The following is a 19445-nucleotide window of genomic DNA, read 5'->3' on the forward strand; positions in this document are numbered from 1 at the left end:
TCCTATATTCAACAGATCTGAATGTTAAATGCTTCAAGTCACCTCAAAATGTTCTCCTTTTTAACGGCCTTTAACCTTATTCAGATTACCAAAGTTTTTCGGAGCACGAGCTGTAAAGTGAGAGTTTGAAACCCAGATGAAAGACAGATCTGTAAAACTGGAGAGCCTGAATTGAACTGGTCCTCTGGTGAACTATGTTGAGAGGAGAGGTGGGAAACTCCAGTCCTCAAAGGGACAGAGATCTGCGTGAGTTACAGATACTTTTAATTAGCAAACGATTAAGAACAAAAAACAGGTGATTTAGTTCAACTAAATTAAAACATGAAAGAAAAAACCCTGAACAGATTAAGAAAAACTGGTGAAATATCAGTCAATGAGGAAAGGAGAGTTCTGACAATCTGAGTTCTGCTGCAAAGATTACTTCATATCAACAGCAAATTCTGGTATTGTTATATCAGTAGGATTAATTAAAAAAAGTGCAGTTTTGCTTTGAAAAAGTAACTTTATTATCAAACGTGACAAGTATTATATACATTAATTACAAACCACAGTCTCCATGTCACTCTAACCAAGATAGTCCCTCAGGGCCTGCAGCTCCTGAGACACAGCAACAAGATCAGGAACAGAGCCCAGGGTCTGAAAGAAAAAACAAATCCAATACTCCATTATATTCAGTCTATATTACAGACACCCCAGTTCAGAGATGACAATGAAATCATTAATATAATCCTTTATTTAACCAGATACAGCAAATAAGAATTTCTCCTATGATGGGCAGAGAACATTATTTGGACTTCAGACCATTAGACATGGAAAATCTTCAGTAATGAATAAAAAACAGGCAAGACAGGATGGGACAGTCGGATGGCACCATTTTCTCACGATTTGGGGAAAAAAAAAATCCCTTTTCACTTCTGCTAGACAGTTTTGAGCAGATGAACTAACAGGGAGTCCACACCTGAAACAGTACTTATTGCTCTGCAAACTAGAAAGATGTGAGCTGGTCCCTGTTAGGATTTACAATCTAAATGACAAGTCCATTACAGGGCTCCAATTTCTGCAGCACAGTTGGTCGGCTTTCACCCACCTTCCTCACAGTCTCAATCATCTCATCCAGCGTCTTTAGCTCCTGCAAGGACTTCCTCTGGTTCTCTTCGTATACCGTTTGCTGGAATGAATGAATAATTCATTTCAGGAGGCGTCTCACCCAGAATGCTGCAGCTCTGCCGGGAGATGACCTGACTGGATCGACGGCAGACGTGAACATTGAGATTAAATTGAAAACCCTGTTTGAACACTCACGTGTCTCTTGGCTCTCTCAAGAAGTTTTCTCTTGCTCTCCTCAACCTCTATGACCCTACACTTCAGGGATTCCACCTAGAAGCAGGAGTATTAAGAAAAAAAACACCCTTGTGTTAAAACCATGCTGGTAAAGGGAGAAAAGTAACCAAATAGTAGAAAAATGTGAAAAATTCTAAAGAAACAAATACATTTAGATGTGTTAAAGCAACAACCCCTATGAAGGCAAAGATTCCGCATGATTTCTATGCTGCAACTAAAATGGGCTGGACAAACATCTACATTTGGACAGGTGAATGCAGAATTTTCTAATTGCTCACTATGATGGAAAAGTAGAGCTCAGAAAGACCTGAAGCTAAACCCATCACAGGCGCTCTATAGCAGTGGTGCTCAATTCTGGTCTCCGAAAAGCCCTGGAACCTGCTGGTTTCTGCCCCAGCTGGGCCCTTGATCATCAGTGCCAATTTCGATTGAGACGGGTTTTGAAGTGGCAGGCAAGAACATGAACAGGCGAGGCTGAGCTGTAGCCGTCAGAGGTGCAAGCCCCAGGCCCCATCCTGCGGAGGAAGGCCAAACGCCATCTTGAAACCGAGCGTTTCCGAATGCGGCGGAGCCCACGTCTCTTTTGCAGTGCCCCCGCCGTTCTGAGCCTTGCCTCCTTGCGCAGCAAGATCTTCTCCTGCAGGGAGGAGGACCCCTGTCCTGGGCCCTGCTGAATGTGGGATAACTCCTCCTTCATCGCCTGGGCCTCCACCTGGAGCGTCTTCAGAGATCTCTCCAGCTGCATCTGCTCCTCGCGCAGGAACTGTGGCACACACAAAGGTACTGTGGACATGTCCAACAGCATCTATCCAAAGAGATTTAAGTCTACCTCCCCCCCATTATATATACTGCTGAATAAAAAAACACCCCCCCCCCCCCAAACATGGAAAAAAAAAACACCTATCCAACCTCTCATACCTACCAGAATTTTTAAATTTTACAAAACCCCTGGTACCAGTGAACGGGAATATTAACAAGAATGAGAAAAAAAAGATTATTCCCAAAAGTCATCTCTCCATTAAGAGAATGCATTAATTAGTTAAAATATGCCACAGGCAAGTTCTTAAATCTGTCAGCAAATGCTTGGACCTCTCCGTAATACACAGAGGAAAGACTATCTATCTGTCGTAGGTCTCAGAGCAATTCTAAGATTAACAGAGAATGTCACACGCTATTGAGGTCAAGAGCAGGATTTTCACGCTGGGAAATGAAGGAACAGTGCAGGCAAGCTGCTCTTGGAAAAATCAACTCGTGTACTTTCAAGGGCAGGAAAAAAAGGTCATTGGGTGGGAACAATCATTAGAATTCACCGCATGCCAGGGAGGGGAGATCAATAAGAAAGCAACAGACCGTAGAAAGTACGCCACAAAGCTTTAAATAATTCATCAACACAATTGCTATGATTCCTATTAGTCTTAAAATGTATGCAGGAATTCATTGGATTCATCAACCTAAGTATTTTTTTTAAAGCTTGAGCAGCTCAGTGCGCATGTTTTCTTGAGCTTCGCTCAGCCTCCTATCTTCTGTTGCACATAATTCTATAATAATAATAGCCAACCATTACCGAGACCCGCAGGAACAGGTGCCAAGAGCAAATGCACAGGCCTGGATGGAGTGGTGTGGAACTGTGCCCACCCAGCTCTCAAGTGATCGAGCTCTGGCCCATCTGCACTGCCTGCTGAGTCACTGCAGTGGCGTAAATTAATGTGACAAGACCGCAAGTGCTCTCTCTCCCTCCCTCCCCCCCTCTTGGGCCTTTCAAAACAGCCAAGTCTCTAAATGCCTTCCGATCCATTAGCAATAGAGCTATCTGTGCCTTTTATCTAAACAGAAAGCTACTGATCACGGTCATCGCCACCGATAAAGGACAAATGTCAGGTGACCAAAAAAAAAACCCCATGTTATGAGAGCTAGAGACAAGCGTCAGGCAGAGAGAAACATACTCGACAGCAAATTTAACCCACAAGACTGCTACCCACAGCCTTTTTTGGAAAGAATTTCAGTGAACAGTCTTCAAGAACGGGGGGATTAATTAGGGGGAATTGGGCAGACGTCCTTACGGCATTCTCAGATTTCTGCTGTTGATAGAGTTGTCTGTACTCCATCAGGTCCTCAGACAGTTTCTTCGTCTCTTTTTCCTTCTGTGGGGGAGGGACAGAAATAATGGGCTGCCATGAAATACGAACCACAGAACAAAGTTCAATGTTAAGACTTGACATTTTAAAAATTAAAACTGAGAACAGGAGGCACTTCTGTACATAAAGGTATTGTTCCAAATTCCCACAACTGTGTTGTGAAGCCGATATCCTGGCTTCTTGTAAAGGGCTGGGTAAGATTCTGGGATTAATTAGCTCAAATGGCCTCCTGTTGCTTGCGATTACTGCTTTGACTACTTGGTTTGACCTTTGTTGGACTGCCGGTTCATGTCTCACGCCAACAGGAAAACATTGTATTTTTAAAGCTCACCTCAGCCTTGTACTGGAAAATCAAATTGGCCTTCTGCACCTCAATCTGGAGGAGTTCAATCTGGTCTTTCAGGTCACAGACCTCAGAGGTGTATTTCTGCTCAAGATCCTCTCTCTCATCCTGGAGCTTGGTGCTGAAACAACATCAAGCAGTTCATGCGCTGATCTGGGCCAATTCGCTGGCGACAATGGCGCTAGGAAGAGGTGTGCGTTTCGCAGACACCATCCTCATCCGAGGTTCAGAAATTTGGGTCTGAAATCTACTGAGACCCACCATCCCATTTACAGACTTCACTCTCCAGCGAATTAGGCAATTAGCGAATTAAAGTAACGACAGGGGAAAAAAAAAGTCTTCAATTTTCATATCTATTAAGATTACTCCCTCCTGAGATTCCCAATACACTAAATAGGTCACACAAGAGCTCGGTGGTCTGATCTTCAAGTGATTTTTTAAACTGTCAAGCAAAAATTAATAACTTTAAAAAAAAGATTCCAATCCCATACTTTGTACAGAAATATAAAAAAAATACAGTTGGATAGAAATGATTTTTGGTGGTTCTGCTCGTGACTGACTCTTTGTCCTCTGCCCAAGGATAATGTTGCTCTTTCCCTGCAGTGATTGATCAGGTGCTCTTTCCCTGCAGTGATTGATCAGGCGACTCTTGCCCTACAGTGATTGATCAAGTCCATCATCCCCACCAGCTGCTCACATCGTCTGCTGCATCTCCTCCTGCTCGGCGGCCTTCAGGGCCTGGAGCTGGGAGACGACGGAAAACAGCTCCGAGACCATCTCCCCCACTCCCGACAGCACCTGCAGCACCCCGCGCTCCTCCACTTCTGCAGGGGGGGGGGGGCGGAGAACAATGAGGCTCGTTAGACAGGTGCAAATTAACACGACAGGGGGTGTTCATTCAGAACCACTCATTCCGGACAGATCTCGAACCTTCGGCCTTCTTTGGAATAATGGGGACAAAGGCTCCGCATCCAACTTCTAAGGCACCCTGGCGCATCGCTTCCAGACCTGTAGAGGCGACATGGTGACCAGAATTAGAATCGGACCGCTAGGCCAAGTGCTCGTCTTCCAGCGTCCTTATATCGCGCACTGCGGTTCTCTGATTCGCCTTGATTTTTGTTGCGTTGTTTTTACAAGAGAAAGCTCAACACTGAATATTGAAGAGTTTTTTTTTTCTTTACAGGCCCTTCTCTGCGGGACTCCCCAGCAGTCTCGTACCTGGGTCTGCCACACCATCGCCTCGCTCGTCACCAGGAGAGTCGTCGTCATCGTGGACGGCCTCCAGCACAGAGCCCACGAAGGAGCCCGCAGTGTTGCCCGACTTGTGTGCGGGCAGCGTGCCAGGGGTGTCCGGTTTCTAAACACAAACACGTTCAAGATGACTTTCAACGGGAACATGGCGGTCCTGAAGCAGACAACCGATTAACGCCACAAGTTTAACATCAGAGGTTAGCGCGTGAATCCACGTCAGCACGCTAGCTGCAAAGGAATAAGTAGATGACTGCCACAGTGAACATCACTACCACCAGACATGCCACCTTCACGCCGGTTCATCGATGGATTAAATGCTCTCGGATGCTTTACCTGTTTCCTGAGAGCAGCCTTCAGCTGGTCAGCCAGGCCCTGCAGCCTGTCGTGCAGCAGGCTGGCCTCGGAGCAGGACTGGCTCAGCTGCTCCCCCATGCTCAGCAGCATGCTGCGGGCCCGGGCCCTGGTGCTGTCCACCTCCTCCTGCAGGCTCTCCTGTTCAGCCCTGGGGGAGGGGCCAGTTCAGAGATGGAGGTTATTAGGAGGCCATGACTGGTAAAGGCCAGGGGGAAACTTGGCCAGGACGCCAGGGTAACACCCCTACTCTTTTCGAGAGACGCTCTGGGATTCTTAATAACCACAGAGAGTCAGGACCTCGGTTTTAGTTACAATCTTAGGATGAAATTGTTATGAATGTACATCTTGCTTCAATTCTCTATTGCTTTAACCCTGTAGCAATAACCTTTGTTTCAAGCATAAATATAAAGAACTGTCAAAATAAAAACAATGCTTAGATCATATAAAATGTCCTGTACACTTTAAACAGAACATCCAGGTTATTATATACAACAACCATATACAACAAGGTCTGAAAGCATCCAGACGTTTCTGAAACTGAGCAGACTTCCCTACCTCATTTCAGCCACTCTCCGCCTCAGGTCTTCACACTCGAGGTTGCGCTGCCTCAGAGCCTGCAGGTTAGACTTGACCATCGTCTCGCTCTCCGCCACCTGCTCCCTGGACAGCGTGTTCTCTTCCTGAAGGAACTGGGCGGAACAACGAGGGGAAATGTAGTGACCCCCATAGGAACCCCAGTGAAGAGGCTGCTCTCACTACCATCGCTGTCGGCAGCCTTAAAGCTGCTCACACTGCCAGCAGAATGTAAAACTGTCACACCGACATCAAATCTGCTCGTTTGATGGGGCGGAGCGGTGGCACTGTGGCAAAGGATCTGCGCCTGTGGCTGGAAGGCTGCCGGTTCAAATCCCGCGGCCGGCAGAGGAATCCTACTCCATTGGGCCCCTGAGCAAGGCCCTTAACCCCAGCTGCTCCAGGGGCGCCGTATAAATGGCTGACCCTGCGCTCTGACCCCAAGCTTCTCTCCCCGACTGTGTCTCATGGAGAGCAAGCTGGGGTATGTGAAAAGACAAATTCCTAATGCAAGAAATTGTATATGGCCAATAAAGTGATCTTATAAATCTCTTGTGTACCTAAACATTAAAAGGTAGCCACCCAAGCCACTTCAGTGTCCTACCTCATTCATCTCCTTCAGGGCAGATAGCTGTGCCTGCAGCTTGTCCTGGTGCTCGAGCTCGGAGCTCTGCCTGTCCAGCTGTTTCTGCAGGCTGGACAGCTGGGCGTCCCGGCCTTCCACAGCCGACATCAGCTCGTCGACCTGCCGCTGGGTCTCTGCTAACATGGACTCCAGTCTTGGCCAGGGAAACAAACAGAATTTTACTATACTCTGATTTTAACTTTCAGCCTCACGCTCGACGATTTGTTAAAATGTTCAAATCAAGGAAAAGACTAATGCAGTCATTTACCAAACAAATGAACACGGAATACAGACAGCTACAGTCTTAGCTGCTAATGAAAACTATGTGCCAGCATTTTATCTCAGTCAAATCTGAATTGTGCAGAGCCGATATAATGTTTGAAGTAAGGTAGAAGGACATTTCCAAAAATATAAACATCAATGGATGATTAAGGTACTGGAATCCAACCAAAAAAAACTGAACACGCACTAGATCTTTACCAATCCTAACATACACCTCAGAACATAAGAAGCTGTTGCTGTGTAAGAACTCCAGTAACTTCTTTTGCTCACCTATGAATATACTCAGACGACTGCTGGTTTTGTTCCACTGACAGCTGAAACCTAAAAACAAAGCAAGCGTGAGCAGTCTGGGAGGTGAAGCTGTGTGATGATGTCGGCCACCCAGTTAATCACAATATTGCTTTTCAAGGCCACACTAATACACTGATGTTTTTATTTATTTTATCTCTAAGGTGCATGTTACTTAACTTGTTCTCGTTGCTGCGGCTGTTTCTGTATTTATGCATTTTGGCGTTACCTTAATGTCTTTGTATTGGAGCACACATGCAAATAAGCATTTCATTGCACTCGTGCACATGACAATCAACTGGACTGATGAAAACTACCGAGGGGCCTTCTGCCTTGGGTGTCAAGACGCAGTGGATTTTGACTGCGCTAGGATCTTAAAAAAAGCTCCCTCACCGTTCAGTCTCTGCACTGAGGGCCTGGCTCAGCTGGGTCTGCCAGGACTCGGAAGAGGACAGTCTGGTGGACAGCTCCTGATTCTCCTGCTGGAGCAGGGCCCGGTCCTGCTCAGCCTCCCGCAGCCTCTCGGTCAGAACCGTGAGCTCTGGAACACCGGCAGACAGGGGGGCATCAGTGAAGGAAGCAAACAGCAGAACAAAATAACCTCCAGCCAGCAGACAGCAGCTCAATATCTCAACATTGATAGCAATATAAGCATTTAATTACACGTGTGCATATGACAAATAAACGGAACTGATATTCCAAATCTTACTGGCAAGTCGCTAGTTTTCTTTTTTTTAAACTGTTTAGTCTTTGACAGGTATCAATACATTTCTAGGCCACAGATCATGCAGGAGATAGAGCATTTGCTAGTATCCCCTCCTCCAACTACTCTTCCGTATTCCCAAAATAAAAATAGACAAAAACCAACAAAGAAACGCGTCACGTTAACTATGTACATGTTAAATGTACCAGGAGATCCACTTAATGTATAAAAGACTGAGGTCTCAGTTTAAAAACATGAGAGGATTAACAGGTGGTTGATTTGAATGCGATACTACAATGAGAACTCTGTAGGCTGGAACAGATCTTACCTGAATTCATAATGGTTGCTTTAAGTCTCAGGTCTCCAATCTCCTGCGTTGCATCTTGTAGGCTCAAGGCTGCCTGGGCCAGCTCTCCTTGTATCTGTACAACAAAGACAGCAAACCAATTAGCCAGCAGCCATGTCACCCTGCAACTCACAACTGGCAGCCCACTGGAGCTCAGCAGGTGTGAGCCTGGTCAGTACCTGGATGGGAGACTCCTGGGAAAAACTAAGGTTGCTGCTGGAAGAGGTGTTAGTGGGGCCAGCAGGGGGCGCTCACCCCGCGGTCCATGTGACGGGGACACTATACTGTAAATAAGCGCCGTCCTTCGGATGAGACGTAAAACCGAGGTCCTGACTCTCTGTGGTCATTAAAAATCCCAGGGCGGTTCTCGGAAAGAGTAGGGGTGTTACCCTGGTGTCCTGGCCAAATTTCCCATTGGCCCTTACCAATCATGGCCTCCTAATAATCCCCATCTCTGAACTGACTTCATCACTCTGCTCTCCTCCCCACTGAGAGCTGGTGTGTGGGGAGAGTACTGGTGCATCATCCAGGTGGGGCTGCACACTGGTGGTGGTGGAGGGGATCCCCATTACCTGTAAAGCACTTTGAGTGGAGTGTCCAGAAAAGCGCTATATAAGTGTAAGCAATTATTATTAATTATTATTATTATTAATTACCACGTGGCCTACAATTTCAGTTTCTTTTCGGTCAGCGACAAAAGGAAGGGTATTTACACTGACTACCGTTAATGAAACAAAAATGGGACCAAAATAACCCTGAACACACAGGTAGATTCACTCTGTGGACAGTGGATCACGCCTTCGTGACCCCACCTGAGTTCTCTCTTCGTTCGCTCTCTCCACGTCCAGCCTCATGTCCTCCCTCTCCCTCAGGGCAGAATCCGTTTTCGTGCGCAGTGCCGAGAGCACCGGGAACGTGCGCTTGAGCAGGTCTCGAGCATGCGTCCACTACAAACACAGAACAACCGTCAAGAGCTACTTTTCTGCTCTGTACTTTCGACCACATTGCACTACTTCTCTTGACAATATGAAAATTGTAATGCAAAATCTTGCAATATAGCAGCAACTTAATTAAAAATCCCTTTCTATACAATACTCATGTTACTGGATGCTGTTGCTGACAATGACTTATATTTTTGCCTGCTTATACAGCAATCTAAGTGAAGGACCTTTCAACCCATAACCGTCAACCTACATGAGGTTAAGACCATACTGTGCTTTAAATCATATTGGTCTTTATCCAAAAAAATGAACCAATAGATAAAAATTACTATTCGCTTTATAGAACCATGTCCAAGCTCGGAGAACAGCTTGGATAAAATATCGATCTTTCAGCTTTTATTTCAGAATGCTGATAAGGATCAAAGCAAATACCTCTGCCCCCTTTGTAATACTGTCCTTATAATGCCAGTTAGGCCTTTAGAATTTGGAGAAACAATTAAAAAGGCAAACAAAATGCTCCAATATATAGCTAAAAGTGAAGAATTTCAGTCAAGTCTAATCCATGGTTAAATCCATTTTCACAATACTGTGTCAAATTTTCGTCACCATGTTATTGAAATACTGCCACTCTGAAATCAGTCCAGAGAAGAGCAACCAGAAGTATTCTGGGACTGAAGGAAATTTCCTACACTGACCGGTTGGAAAAAAAAAACAACCTTTTCACTCACAAACAGAGAAGACTATGAGAGAACCTGATACCAGCATGCAAAATCCTTAAAAGGAAAGTTTACTTCATCAGAAAGTACCACAAAAGAAACCAGAGAAAAGCGGGCAGGATTTGGAAGTGGATTCTGACAATGTCAAGCCTCTCTTCAGACTACAGGCAAGCTCCTGTTAACCCACATTTTCTTATGAACACTGAGCTGTATCACCCACCCTGCCACTCACCTGCTCTCTCATCTGCAGGCCATCGGACTTCATTGCTTCACAGAGCTCTTCAAAGGACTGGAGTGATTCTGCAACTCCCTCATTGAGGGCATCCTCAAATAAAACCAAAACAGAGGCTGGCGTTAACAAATTAATAACACCAGTGTGTTAATGTAAGCAGTGGTAGAACAGAACAGAACAGGACCACAAGCAGGTAAAAGATTCAAACCCAACTCCACCCCAGAACTGCCAACAGGGGGTCGCTGGGTGCACGCAGGCTGTGGCAGAGGACGCTGGGGGTACCTGCTCTGGACGGGCCAGTCTGAGGGCGGCGACGAGCTCCTGGTGCGAGCCCACGCTCTGCTCCAGCTCTCTGATCCGGGCGGCGGAGTGGCACCTCAGGGTCTCGGCGGCAGCGTGGGCCTGGACAGACAAGCAGAGAGGGGTTCAGGGTCAGACAACGCGCGCTTACAACCGAGGGCGGTGCGGTGGCTCTGTGGCTCAGGATCTGCGCCTGTGGCTGGAAGGTTGCTGGTTCAAATCCCACGGCCGGCAGAGGAATCCTACTCCGTTGGGCCCCTGAGCAAGGCCCTTAACCCCAACTGCTCCAGGGGCGCTGTACAATGGCTGACCCTGCGCTCTGACCCCAGGCTCTCTCCCTATCTGTGTGTCTCATGGAGAGCAAGCTGGGGTATGCGAAAAGATGAATTCCTAATGCAAGAAATTGTATAGGGCTGACAAAGTGATGTGATGACACTCTGTGTGGCTACCCCTTGTTAAAAGACAAAAAAAGCCACAAGTAAGCTGGCTGAGAATTCTAAAGGTGCATGCATTTATAAAACTGACAACTGAAGAAATTATGCTGTGCAGTTCTGTCATTTTATTCTACAGTATGTACTGATGGAAGATTTTCACACTTTTGCAATTGACTTTATGTAGTGCAAGGTGTGCTGTTTCAGAAAGAATTCCTAGATCTGTATTTGTAAGCTTATTTTACATCATTTAAGCGTTTCTTTAACATCAGCATTTCTGGGTCTTATGTCCTTTGCCCTGGACCCCTGGGCTACTGCTGTCCGGCAGGGAGCCCCCGAGTCTGGATGCAGCGATGGGAGAAAAGCAGAAGCTTACCGCCTCCTTAGCCCTGAGGGCTTCCTCCTCCTGCTGCCTCGCGCCATCCCGCTGGTGCTGGCTCTCCACGACCTTTTCCCTCATCTTCCTCAGCATCTCCATGCTCCTTCCATGCAGCCCTTTCATCCGAGACATCTGCACAAACACAAACCTCTGGACTGAAACGCCGGAACAAGGAAACATCAGCTCGGCCACTGTTACATTTTCTGCTGACCACTTTTAAACCCAAATTCCAAATTGACCTCTTTTGTGGGAGAATCTGAGTAATTCACAGGCATAAGTAGATTTTTTTAAAAAAATCTGGAATCGGTTTCATTCTGCTGCTGCAAATTGCACTGGTCTACCAGTAGGTGGCACTCTTCCCTCTAAATTAGAATTTCTGAATTTTCAGGGACACTAATGCTGTCCTTTGGATGAGATGTGTTAAACTGAGGTTCTGACTGCTCAATCATTAAAGATCCCAAGGCACTCTTCCAAAGAGCAGGGAGTGGCCATGTCATTTTCACTCCAAACTTGTACAATTGGACTTAACTCAACCTGTGAAGCCGTCTCACGCTTCCACACCTCATCTGCAGTACAGTGGGCTGCATGCACAGAATGGTGGTGCAACTCAGTTGTAGATGAAATGGTTCCACTCCTGTAAGTTCTAGCTCTTTTCACCCTTAGCACTTATAACTCCATCCACCTAACTGCTTCTTCCATATCAGGGGGGCAGGGCAATGGATGCAAGGAAGCAGACAGACACAGGCGACACAGCCAACCTGCCCAGAAGCCAATTAACCTATCAGCATGTCTTTGGGCTGTGAGAGGAACCCAGAGCACCTGGAGGAAACCAACTAGAAACCTGGAGAGGTCATACAAACTCCAGACAGATCTGGAATTGACCCCAGGACCCTAGTGCTGTGAGGCAGCAATACTGACCCTGCTGCCCCTGTGCTTATAAATGCACACGACTAAGATATGGAATTGCTAAGTGTTTTAGGACCTTAAGCAAAATCAAGAAGCAGACACACAGACAGATTCCCCAGGAAGAATGTTCCACCAGGAGCTGTGCTTGCAAGTTTGCAGGTGCTAAACAATTAAAAAAGGGTTTTCAAAAGCTTGAGGTCTTTCACAACACATACACCCGCCCACCCCAGTGGTGCTCAGCCTGTTGTAGGTAAACCCACATTCCTTAAATCGCCCCCCTTATCCTATCCATCTTGGCTGAGGACAGCGGGCGTACCTGCTTGGCAGAGGCGTCTTGAGTTGCTTTGCTGAGGTCAAATGTTTCTTGAGCCATAGTGAGGGCAGCTGCAGTATCCGTGCTTATGGAAAACTGTCAACACAAAATCATTAAAAACGACTCTGACATTCCTGCCATCATGCATCAAGGTAAAGACTGCACTGCTTTTTAACCAGCATGTTTTAGCATTGGGGGGGGGGAATTTCATGACAAATTAACAGGCACCAAAATTAGACAACACGCTTTTCTATATGGGTCTGAAAAATGTTTTAATAAAAGACGGTTTTCTTGATGAAGAGGATAAAAAAACATTTTCCTCCAAGCGCAGGAGCTGCTCACCACTTCATCCCGGACGTCCTTCAGCCTCTGGAGGAGAGCCTGCAGCTCTTCCCGAGACAGCTCCAGGGACCGGACGCGCTGCACGGCCCCCACGTACAGCTCTCGGTACTGCTGCTCCACCTGCGGACCAACACCGCACAGCAGCACGCATTTACAGGTGCCCCCCGCAATGTGGTGAACCTGCGCCCACCGATTCTATGCCAAGACCTGCAAACGCGCCACTCAGGCACTCAAGTCATAAGGCAGCATTCGGCACACAGCCGCCTGGAAGTACTTCACGTCGCAGACAGCGTTTTTACTTCCACTCAAAAACTCCAATACAATGCGTTTTACCACTCTTTATTCAAAAACATGCAACCTACAGTGCACAGGCAGTTAAGTGTCATGCATTTCTTATTGTTAAATATTTTGTGTGAAGCGATAATCAATAATCTGGCAAAAATACCCCTAAAGAACAACAAGCTCCAGTCCGCATCTCTACTACAGTAAAGTAATATACCGCAGAGACCTACAAAAACTAACAGGCTAATATTGTTTTATTGCACGAACAGAACATTTCTAAGAACAATTTTCTTTAGTTGGTGCAGTGACCATATAAAACGTACTTAAATGCTAGAAACAGTCACACAATCACATAGTATGATTTCCAAAACCTCATCTCTGACCCTTTTGTCTTAAAAGAAAATTGATCGGTTATCTGTTGATGGGCTACAAGGTGCCCTTTTCTAGAATGCATTCTCAAATGTATACTGGGGTGCAGCCATTCAGGTAATGAGCATTTTATCCCCTTTATATAAACACAAATTAAAAACAAGACATGGCACCTCATTAAAATAAGAAGAAGGTAACCTGGCACAATTGGCCAGGTTGTACCATAAGTGCTATTTACATACTGGCATGAAGTTGATCAATCAAGACCTGCTCAACTGTACAGATGAAAATCAACCTGGATTACAGCTATGATGCTGCACAGGAACGTTATCATGGAAGGAGGATGCAAGTGTTACATTCAAGATATTTACGATGCTTCTGGGGGTAAAACCGCTTACTGGAATGTGAAGAGAAAGCCTCTCTCACCTTGTCGTGCTCCACTTGGCTGAGCTCAGTGAGGTCCGTCTGCACAAACGTCTCCCTCAGACTGGCCGGTCCCGGGCGCACCTCCTGGCCGCGGGCCCTCGCGCTGGCTATCTGCTGCGACAAGGCCTCCATCACGATCAGGGCCGAGGTCAGTCGCGTCTCCAGGTCTGCCCGGGGGAGAGCTTGAAGGCTCTCGGGGTCAGGGAGGCTGTGAAAAGGATGCACACGTCACCAGACGGCACGCGCCCACTTCTCAAAGTTTTCCGCCTTACAGGCCTGAATTCCTGTTGTATATTCCTGTGGGAAAGGACTACACAGATTACACTACAGTTATTAAAACACTGCAAGAGAATACCATTGAGCCCTTAACATGCAGCTCCAAACATCTTAAATATAAAAATATGACCATCAAAGCTTCAAAGGCAGTGGGAATTGTCCTCCTGAAGCAGGACAGAGTCACGTTTTAACCAGCACTGAAGAAGATCTGTGAACGGCAGGCTTACAACTGGAATGAAAGCGTGACTCACTTCCACAGCAGAGAATCCGTGTTGGTTCCCATTTCTGCCACCGAGATCTCCCTCTTCCTCTCAAACACCCCCGACGTGTTGACGCTTCGCTCAGTCAGGTGCACAGGGGTGGTACAGGTGCCGACAGGGCACAGCTCCACAGAGCACGAGGAGGCCTGGGCACCTTGTGCGCCGGACGGCAAAGGAAACATCAGGATTTCTGCCATCTGCAGGAGCTGCTGTTGCAGGGCCTTGGCCTTGGTGCGGGACAAACTGCACCCTCCTGCAGGGAGAGATTCTGCTGCGTGCACCCCCATTTTGTCAGGCTTATCCACCATAGAGGCTTTAACAGGATGATCGTCATTAACTTTTACTGAAGAGACAAGTTCGGGCTTCTCTTCTAAGCCCGATAATATGCTCACATCCCAGTCTTCCTTAACTCCCAGGCTCGCGGCTGTGGAGTTCAGCTGCGGCTGAGGGAAAGGGCTGTAAGGGCTTGCTCTCCACAACTTGTTGAGACTGCCAACACCAGGGCTCGCCAGCTTTCTCTTGCCACTGCCGAAGAAGTCGTGCTCCGAGTCAGCAGCTGGGCTAAGAGACCTGGGATCGGGGTCACGTCCATCAGAGGCGCGCCCCGTTTTGACGGCAGGCGAGCCGGCAGCTTGATTGTCGGAAGAATTCACCAAACTCTTCAAGAGCAGGCTGACGCTTCTGCTTAACACGGGGGCCCTTTCCACCGGAGTTGCCAGAACGTTTTGGAACGACTCAGAGATCGACCCCTCCAGGGGTGGACGGGGAAGAGAGGCTGATGGGTCTGCCTCAAAAGGCGGCTCTGCCTCAGCCTCAGTTCCAAGCTGCAGGCTCCTTGCCTCCGACGACAGCACGTTCCCTATTCCCGAATCTTCTTCCTGGGACTCGCTTTGTGGCACACTCAGGACTGCGCTACCTTCAGCCAAAGAGGCAGAATTTTGCTTGGGAGCCACAGGGCTGCATTCAAGTGGCATTAAACTCTCTGCCTGTTCGGTTCCTGGTGCATTCACACAGAGATCTTCTGCAAAAGGACTGCTTTCTGTATCAGCGCTGGAAAACTGGTCAGTTTGCTCCTGCATGGGTAATGCGTTTCGAATTGGGGAACTTAGTGCTACTGGGACGTCTGGAAGAGCAGTAGGTGAGGCATCATCGTCTTCTTCACTCTGCATGTTTTCCAAAGTATCTGGTTGGCGTTCTAGTAAACACAGAACAGCTGGATTAATCTCAGAGCCCTCAGCCTTGTGCATGACAGGAGCTCGTGCAACGCAGTAGTCATGCGCTGCATCAACATAAGGGTTATCGCTTAAAAAGCTCACGTTCTTCATCGAAATATCAAGGGAATCGCCATCTGCCGCCCTGCTGCTGCCGAAACGGCTCACCGGAGCACTGATCGCTTCTCCACGGACAGTGGTGCCATGCAGGTGGGACGTTTCATTTAAGGTCTGTAGTTCCTCTGGGTCATTTGCTTGAACGATGAACGTGCTTCCGTTTGCTTGTCCCACAGTAGAATCCGGAGTTGTCCCGTCCAAAGCCTCAGGAAGGTCCCAAATTTCTACATCTGCTCCAAGGAACTCCAAGCTGACGGCATCCATAGTGCTGTTGATTTCACTGGGAGACTCCGCTTTTGGAACTGGTGGGGAGTCACCGGAGAGATGTTCCGTCACATTGCCCTGTGACGCCCCGTCACGGTCACAGACTCTCCCTGTGATCACACCGGGTACGGCGTCAACTGGGGACTCATCTACAACGTAGGTCTCGTCCGCAGTTCCGCGGTCTGGCAGCGGCTGGGTGCTTTCTGCCTCCGACTGGGGCAGACCGGGAAGGGAATCTGGGAAGCGGTACTCCAGGGAACATTGATCATCTTCCGTTACTCTGAGTGGCTCTGCGTTCTCCTTGAACTCTCCCATTTCTCCCAGAGGCTGCAGGTGGGATTCAATAGCACTGACCTTCCTGGCAGCCTCGGTACTAAAATCGATTCTTGAAACGGGGCAACTAGGCATGGAGTTCAAATTAAAGTGCTTTTTATTCTCCTGTAAAAAAAAAAAAAAGGTGAAATCCATCAACATCAACAGTTTGCTTTTCTATATTTAACCACCTTCTCCAGAAGACATTCACAGTAACACAAACATACCAGTTCCCTTGTGATAGAGAAATCAATGCATTTTATTAAATAAAAATAAAATTGATATAATGGCTCAGTCATATTCTGGACTCGGAGTAACAGGTGGAGAATCTAAGAAATTCCTTACTTTATTTCTCATTCCCTTCTAACACCCTAGCAGATCCATATTCCACAAATACCAGATTCCTTCACACAATTATGAAAAGGAAGTCTTAATACAAAAGACAGGATAAAATATTCATTCCCCCCCCCCCCCCAAACAGGTCCGATTGATAACCGAGTGCCCTGCCCAACTGTGACACAATACCTTTATCTTGAGTTTGCTGAACAGGGGTGTGAGTGTGGACGATGAGGCACAGAGACCATTCTGGAAGCTCTTTAAAGGGGTCCTCTCCATTGACTTGCCTTGAGGCTGGAGCGTGTCAGGGAGTCAAAAGGTTAGCCAATTACAATTAGCCAGGAGAAAATGGTAAAAACAAGTACACAGAAACGGAACGTTTCCCAGGCTTCCCCAAGTAATACAAATACCAGACAACATGCAATCCTTGATCTAACACATGGCCAATGGATTAAAGGATTAAAATGCTCATGTGGTAAATTACACTGAAATATTTGCACCACTATTTTCTAATCACCTTATTCTACATGAAATGCCTGCATACCCAGGAACAAGGCTCATGAGACGTGCGATTAGTTCAGCTTTCCCAAACCTGGTGGCTTCTTTTCCCACCTTGCTAACCGAACCCATCAAATGTCACGACACACACTGCAAAGTTACTTCTGCTTCAGCACAAGCAGTTACCCTCCCATGTAAAGCCTTACGGAGCGTTCCTTTTTCAAGGAGCTCATACCGCATCTTAAACTTCCTGAACTTGTGCTTCAACGCCATTCCTCAAATAGAAGACGACACGAATTTTAGCAGGTAAAGTTGCTGGCATGCCACGGACTGTGTTGGTGTGGGTCAAAAAGTGTCTTTCTTCCTTCAAAACCTTTTTTCCTCTCTTATTCTTTCCTATAAAGCCATGAACGAAGACTGAAAAGGTCCCCAGGCCACCCAGCATGGTCCAACTACTTAAAAAACCAGAAGTTATACAATGTACATCATCTTCCATTTTGTTAAAAGGACAAAACCCTCTAGAAATGCATTCGTTCCAGCTCAGGTCTGACAACTCTGCGCAGTGGAGGCAAGATTTTATACACTGGGTTGGTTCCATTCAAGACAAACCTAAATACTGCAGTTAAGTGCCTCCTGTGAGAAAATAAAGGGTTCACACTGGCCTAGGACACTGCTAACCCAAAACGAGCCCCCCCGAGCTTCTACTGTTATCTTTTAGAGACAGAAAGATTAAGATGGGTTTCTAAACGACACAACACTAAAATTCCGTCACTCCAGTCGGTTCACAGTCCAATCGCCTTTTAACGAAGCGCAGCTACAAGCCCCATTTCCTTCTTACACCAAAGCCTTCCTCTCCGACTCCAACATTCATCGACGACCTTCTCCTCGTAGTCATTTGTGTGGCTGTTATTCTACCTAGAAAGAAATGTGAAGATGTCGTTCGACTCATTTTGTCCGGTCGACAAGTAACAGTCCGTTACAGCAAGCAAATCAAATACATATAAATACATAATTTTCATTTCTGTACTTCGGGCGATGTTTTTTTTTTTAATAAAGACTCTAATCATGGTACTTAGAAAGTCAAAAGTCAAAAGTTTAATAACATACATTATTCACGAAGTAGCTTAAAGCAGATTTTACGTTTTTTATAATGTCTACAACAATACTTACTAACATTACAAGATTATAACAACAATATTTACGGTGACTACCTGCCCGGAGCCACTAGAGGATTTCTCAGCCTAAATGTCAGCGAACGTATATTTACTTTATTATACTAAATGAATTCATAAATGACTTAAAGCCACGTAGTAAAGATCGTACCGGGCCTGCTATTTTCGGAGGAGCTCTGGAGTTCTTCTGTTAGCCGTATAAATAAAAATAATAAGAAATTAACACGCTGCCCTAAAAGAAAACTATTTCTCTCAACTGCTCAACTACAATTTCAAACATTACACGCTTGCGTCTCATTGGACGGTCGGCCAGTTGCGTCACGTCGAAGCGTGCTCTCCTTGCGCACGCGCACGCAAGGGGGGCGGGGTTGGCGTTTGGGGTCACGTGATATCGGAAATCAAATAGACACCCTGAGCCCTTGCAGGCCCTAGCGGGAACGCGCATGTGAAGGGTATAGTCTTGTTATACTGTCAGTGCGAGGTTTGGGAGGCGGCGTCAGTGATTACTTCGAACATGCTAAGGAGGTGTGCTTTTTTTTTAATTAAAAATACCCAAGCTTTTTCTCCCCAAGCAAGCGCATTGCTTTCGTCAAGAAAAAAAAACATAAGTGTACTAGCAAGGCGCTTTCGTACGTTCCAGAGGAACTCATGTACATTTTAAAATGTTAGAAGTCGCAAAGCTCAGAATATATTTTGTTTTCATACGATGCACCACTTCAGGAGCCGAAAGAAACGGCTATATTTACCATAGACATGAACTAGTTCAGGTGGGTAGCTGTGTCAGCATGCGTAGGCTAAGTAATAGGTTTATTCCCTGCTGAAAAGAGAAGAAAGATTCTCTGTGGTCATTAAAAATCCCAGGGCGTTTCTCAAAAAGAGTAGGGGTGTTACCCCTGCGTACTGGTGCACTATGGCTGCCGCTGCATCATCCAGGTGGGGCTGCACACTGGTGGTGGTGGAGGGGATCCCCATTACCTGTAAAGCGCTTTGAGTGGAGTGTCCAGAAAAGCGCTGTGTAAGTGTAAGGAATTATTATTGTATAGAACTGTTGTCACACCAAGGGGCATTGTTGCACTATTAGTCTTGCTGCCTCTCAGTGCTGGGGTCCCGAGTTCAATTCC

The 19445-nt window shown here is 46.6% G+C and overlaps 1 protein-coding gene across 1 annotated transcript; it reads right to left on the reverse strand.

Annotated features, from left to right (window-relative positions):
• Positions 1-545: 545 nt before the first annotated feature.
• On the reverse strand, positions 546-18047 carry spag5 (sperm associated antigen 5). The gene is made up of 25 exons (XM_088907034.1): positions 17991-18047; positions 16844-16948; positions 14406-16444; positions 13879-14086; positions 12802-12921; positions 12463-12555; positions 11238-11372; positions 10413-10532; positions 10131-10223; positions 9054-9188; positions 8224-8317; positions 7586-7733; positions 7175-7225; positions 6602-6776; positions 5980-6113; positions 5404-5572; positions 5038-5176; positions 4750-4827; positions 4517-4643; positions 3808-3940; positions 3402-3482; positions 1955-2104; positions 1303-1377; positions 1088-1168; positions 546-636 (listed from the first exon to the last, which is right to left on the reverse strand). The coding sequence occupies exons 1-25, from the start codon at positions 18045-18047 to the stop codon at positions 565-567; spliced, it is 4812 nt and encodes a 1603-aa protein (XP_088763160.1). The 3' UTR covers positions 546-564.
• Between the last annotated feature and the right edge of the window lie 1398 nt (positions 18048-19445).

The sequence above is a fragment of the Atractosteus spatula genome, chromosome 27, assembly GCF_055471065.1.
Source record: "Atractosteus spatula isolate fAtrSpa1 chromosome 27, fAtrSpa1.hap1, whole genome shotgun sequence".
Classification (NCBI taxonomy): domain Eukaryota; kingdom Metazoa; phylum Chordata; class Actinopteri; order Semionotiformes; family Lepisosteidae; genus Atractosteus; species Atractosteus spatula.